The sequence below is a fragment of the Lipotes vexillifer genome, unplaced genomic scaffold, assembly GCF_000442215.2.
Source record: "Lipotes vexillifer unplaced genomic scaffold, Lipotes_vexillifer_v1.1 scaffold6, whole genome shotgun sequence".
Lineage (NCBI taxonomy): Eukaryota > Metazoa > Chordata > Mammalia > Artiodactyla > Lipotidae > Lipotes > Lipotes vexillifer.
Genome location: NW_006799037.1, coordinates 390,794 through 396,224, shown reverse-complemented (window position 1 = coordinate 396,224; position 5,431 = coordinate 390,794). Strand labels below are relative to the sequence as shown.

Sequence of the window (5,431 nt, the reverse complement as noted above, 5' to 3'; positions counted from 1 at the left end):
TTTTTTTTTTTTTTTTTTTTTTTTTTTTTTTTTTTTTTTTTTTGGCGGGGGGATTTACAGGTACTTTATTTGATGATAAAGGAGACAAGCGTGCCAAAAGAGGAATTTGTATTTGGGAGTGTATCGATAGAATGCACAAGAGGAGTCCCATTTTCTTTAATTATTTATATTCACCAGTGGAAACAGAGGTACAGAAAGAAAGCATTTATGTTTCATTTTCGGAATATTTTGTGTTAAAGTTTTCCTTACTTTTTGAGCATATATAAGCTGTTTAAGCGTTCTATAAACATTCGACTAGGCTTCATACCAGAAGCTATTTAAAAGTTGATACACTATGGGTTTAGGTTATGATGGAATGGAGACTGATACCAAATTCTTGACCACAAAAATTAGGAGCTGGCCCCCCAACCATAGAAAGGATAACTTCAAGAAAGTCAGAGCAAGTCAACTTTCCCTGGGAAGAAAGAACAAACAAAACTTGAAACCTTAGCAGGCCGTGTAAGCAGAAAAGATTTCCCTAAGTCCATTTGTACCAAAGCCATGGAAGAACCCCTGTGAGAAGCAGGGATGTTTGGAGCCCAGCCCAAGAAGGAGGACCTCTCAGGGACAGCCGTCCTCTGCCATGCATGTCTGCATGAAATAGGCTCTGCAGTGGAGTAGACCACCTTACTGAGGGGCAAGGAAGGCCTGGCCCTGGGCCCCATGCAATAGGACCTCACCCTGGCCTTTCTCCAGATGCACCCTTCTCATGAGGTGAGGTGTATGAGAAACCAAGGGTACACGCTTGGATGCCTCTCCTTCATCTAGACCATGCTCTGGCACTTCAAGATTCCTTGCCCAAATTCAAGTTACTCACCAGACCACTTCCCCAAGCCTATTCCCCAAGCCTATTCCCCAAGCCAGTGAACGTATCCCTAAGCTAAAAGGGCAGCTAAGGAGTAGCTGTTTGGACAGGGAGTAGACAACAGTTTAGCTGCATGGGCTGGGGTATATACAAATGTTCATAAGAGACCCTCAGAATATAGGACAGAGCTGGGTCAAGAGGAGCAGGGCTCTAGGCCAAGAACTGGGAGCTGGGACCAGCTTTCCCAGTGCCACCGCTTCCTGGTGTAGAATTCCCAGAAGTCCAAGAATTCTCAATTGGAGCCTGGCCTTCTAGGTCATTAGGCAGTTATATTTGTCAAGGTAGGAGCATAGAACATATTTTATCTAATAGTTATATTGATGTATAATGTTTAAATATATAGATATATGGTATTTGAACCTCTATTCATACTTTTTCCCTGGACCCTGCAATGTTAGGGGCTGGCCTGCCAGTAAGCTTGGGGCACTTTGGGGTCAAAGATGAAACTATATTTCAGAATTTTCTTTATACAGGCCCTGAAGCCCAGTGTAAACGTTTCCAGCCTCAAGAAGTGGGATTATTATGTAGAGGAGACCCTTTCCACAGGGCCTTCATATGACTGGACAATGCTGACCCCTAAGCAGTTCCCCTCCGAAGACTCTGAACTGACCAGAGGAGCTGGGCCCCAGAGCCAGAGGAGAACAGTGTGGCCATGCTATGATGATGTCAGCTGTGCTCAGCCCGATGCTCTCACCAGCCTTGTCAGTGTAAGTCAGCCGTGTGTAGACACACTCTTAGGGCACCAGGGGACCTGGAGGCACATGAGGCCTCAGGAACTGAGCTTAGTTAAGACCGGTTCGCCAGCTCCTGGACATAGCTCTCCTTACTTTGGGTTAGCATTAGAGCTAGCACTACAGGAGTATAAGGACACCAGATTTGCTCCCATGGATCAGTGGGGAACCAGGCTCACGTACTGGCAAAGAGTCTCAGTAAAAATGAGCTTTTCAGCGTTAGAAGGAAGCATTCGAGCAAATGGAGCCGCTTGCAGCTTCGCAGCTGTTCCAGCTGGCCAAGCAGCCTGAGTCAGGCCTGGGTTATGCCTTTTGTGGGTGCCTTACTTCCTCTGGTCAGAAGTGTGGGTAGCTGATGGCCTGATGGGAGCACTGCCAACCATCTTCTACAAGGAATATTCTGGAGTGAAGCCATCCTGGCAGTAGCTACCCTGATGAGAACAGCAGCCCTGAGGAAAGGGTTTGAGCCCAGATATGGGCCAAACAGTTCCTGAAGAGTCTTCTCCGTCCAGTTTCCTGACCAGGAGGAGCGTGCTTCAGTGAAAACACTGTCACAGAGGCTGCCGCTCTGCTCTCCAGCTTGCCTGTCTGAAGGAAACTCCATTCCTTGGGCATTTCTTGGTTCATTCTTTCTACATCTGGTTTGAATCATCAGAGTTGAGGGGTTCCTCTGTCAAGGACAGACTTCTTATATACCTCAGCTATTACAGTTTGGATACTGGCCCAGTGCTTGACCTTTTGCTGTGGCCATCAGATGTCCTATGGGCTGGCTAAGGGTGAAGGTGTTGGGGATATTTATTTCATCTCTCTATTTAAGCCATCTGTACAAAAAGGCCCGGTTACAGATCCTAATAAATCATCTTTGCCACAATGCATCACACAAGCTAGAGCTCCCACCTCTGTTCCTGGCTTGGGAGACTTCTGAGGCCCCATGCTTACCATGGTTTTTCACTGCACTCTGGCCATGCTGTTCATCTAGTACAGAGGGGGTGTGGCTCTGGGGAACATCCTGATTTCTATGAAATACTTATCTGTCAGAAAACTCCTTTTAATTACTTTGCAGGAAATTGAAAGACTGGAGCATAAGTTGAACCAAACAGCTGAGAAGTGGCAGCAGCTATGGGAACGGGTAACTGTGGACCTTAAAGAAGAGCCCAGAGCAGACCGTGTGAGTTGGCAAAGCCCTTTGAAGAGCTACTTCTGAGCTTCTGGAGGGCGCTAGGTCAGGTGGGGCCTCTGCCACAGGTAATTCAGGAGGTTTATGGCCAAAGGGAGGGTCATGCCCTGAGGGTCCAGGGCAGAAAGCTCCAGATGACTGGGTACTTCCTGAGTGCCTCACTTTACCACAGTGACATAATACTTATGTTCCAGGGCCCTGTATCCAGGGGAAATTACTGGGTTCTTTTCCATCTCAGCGCCTCTGTGGCTTCAGCTGATCTACCACATGAGGGAGGAGGGGAATGCCAAGACCGTATTTGCGCCAGAGAAATAATCAGAGAAAATGAAATGTTTTAAATGAGCAAAATATGCTGCTTTCTGTTGTTCACACCCCCTTTTTGTTTCTGAATTAAGAAACATTTATCGTAAAAATATTTTTAAACCAAATACTCTTGTTTTCTGCTTCTCACAGCCCCTTCACCTGTAGTATGTGGAAGGGCTGTGCTGAGCACCATCCACACTTTGCATTCTGTTAACCCACAGTGAGGGAGTGGTGTCTCAGCTCAGGCACGCTGGGACAGGCTCAGATCACACAGCTGATATGTGGGGCGGCCACCAGTCAAACCCACATCAGATTGACTCCAAGTGCAACAGAAGGGAAGTTAGGACAGATGAGTGTTCTGAAGAGCACCTCAGGAAAGGAGGTCGGCAGGGTCAGATGTCACAGAGGAGTCAAGGAGAAGGGAGTGTAGAAGAAAGCCTCCAATGTGGTAAGAAGGGGTCCTTGAGGTGTCTTCTCTTGCCTTCAGATGGCAGCTCAGGAGCTGTTATCAGACAGGCCACAGGTAGGTGGTGTCTTACTGCTTTTTTTCTCAGAAGAATAAAATAGTTTCTTAATTTTTCTTTTTCTGATTATGAAAGTGAGATTTGTGTATTCCTTTAAATAAGACAATATACAGAAAGTTATGAAATAGACAGAAATCACCCAAAATTTATAACCTAGAAATAAACCATTATGCCATCAAACTTGTTTTATAATTCTAACACACATATAAAAGGGATTTACTATACATGCAGTTTTAAAAACCTGCATTTTTTTTTTTTTACTTAATATGTGGCATACATGGCCTTCAGTTTGTCACTGTTATGTAAATCAGCATCATTTTTAATGGCTGTCTAGAAGGCCATTGTATGGAAATACCTTTTTTTTTTTTTAAGCAGTCGCATAATGATAGACATTTAGGTGGTTTCTAGTTTTCTGCTAGCTTCCTAAAAAACTCCAGGATAAACATCTTTTTATATATTTTTTACATATACATATATATGGTCCAGTTTCTTCCTTGAGGTAAATTTTTAGAAGTGAAATTATCGGATCAGTTGCTTAAAGTCTTTGGAAAGCTTCCCTAGCTCCTGTTCTGTATTTTTCAGCCCCCGAGACACCCTTTGGGCTCCCCAGGAATTGTGTCTACCAACCTCCCTTCCTATCAGAAGAGGTCTCTGCTGCATCTCCCAGACAGCAGCATGGGGGAGGAACAGAACGCCAGCATCTCCCCATCCAACGGAGTGGACCGGAGAGCAGCCACGCTGTACAGCCAGTACACGTCCAAGAATGATGAAAACAGGTTGCCGTTGCTGAGCCCTCCCGGGTGTGCTGAAAAGGCTCTCCCCACCCTGCCCTCGGCCACACCGCAGGCCCTTTAATAAGCTAGGCCTGTGCCGTGCCGCCTTCTGTAAACTTAAAATGGATCCGCTTTAATCCTTTGTCTCTGTTTTAAATGCTTTAGATGGTTCTTGGAAGAGGAAAAGTCAAAATTACAACTAAAATAATGCCAACAGGTTGTAGTTATTTGTGGCGGGTCCTGATTGCTGTTGTCTCATGTCTGCCAGATCTCTTGAGGGAGTATGTGTTAGTGAGCACTTTTTCAGGGGCAAACTTCAGAAATCCAACGCATGCTAGCTCAAGCAGAAAGGAATTTACTCACATAAATTGGGAAGGCCAAGGATGTGCCAGTTTCTTACACAGCATCTTCAGGCTTCTGTTGTTTGCCAGCTATTTTGTCCTATGGGCTGCATCTACCCCAACATGGTATAAAAAATGGCTACTGAGAGCTCCAAACCTCACAAGTTTGGTAATTCCAGCAGAAAGAGGCACCCTTTCCCCAAAGGTCTAATAGAAAAATTCTAGGGGGAGCTCTGATTGATCTTTTTTGGATCATCTGGGGGAAATAGAGGCTTGACCAACAAAAACAACAGATATCCCCTTTACAGCACTTTTTAAATGAAAAATCAAATTAACTGCTATGTCATCATTATTTCTAGGTCCTTTGAGGGAACGCTCTACAAAAGAGGGGCTTTGCTGAAAGGTTGGAAGCCCCGCTGGTTCGTTTTGGATGTAACAAAACATCAGGTAATAAATACCATCACAGCCTATAGAAATCACTTCTCCCTAGGCTAGGCTCAGTCCCTGGCTGTTGGGTGACTCTCAGCAGAAAGGCACAGCCTTCATGTACGGAATGCTTTCCTAAGGCCTCTCATATGGTGCCTGAGGCTCCTCCATGGACCCAGTGAGGAGCAGTAGTCCTGAGACTGAGCGCAGCAGCCTTCTGAGAGAGTGCAGGTGTGTGCAGGAGAGGCAGTG

General features: G+C 45.6%; 1 protein-coding gene across 2 annotated transcripts in view; it reads left to right on the top strand.

The window, feature by feature from the left end:
* SBF2 (SET binding factor 2) overlaps positions 1-5,431 on the top strand; it is a 472,364-nt gene that overhangs the window by 461,295 nt on the left and 5,638 nt on the right. For both annotated transcript variants that reach the window (XM_007471388.1, XM_007471387.1), the window contains 5 exons: positions 61-188; positions 1,378-1,611; positions 2,699-2,803; positions 4,222-4,415; positions 5,113-5,200. In XM_007471388.1, the coding sequence (XP_007471450.1) occupies positions 61-188; positions 1,378-1,611; positions 2,699-2,803; positions 4,222-4,415; positions 5,113-5,200 (749 nt within the window). The remainder of the gene's footprint in view (positions 1-60; positions 189-1,377; positions 1,612-2,698; positions 2,804-4,221; positions 4,416-5,112; positions 5,201-5,431) is intronic.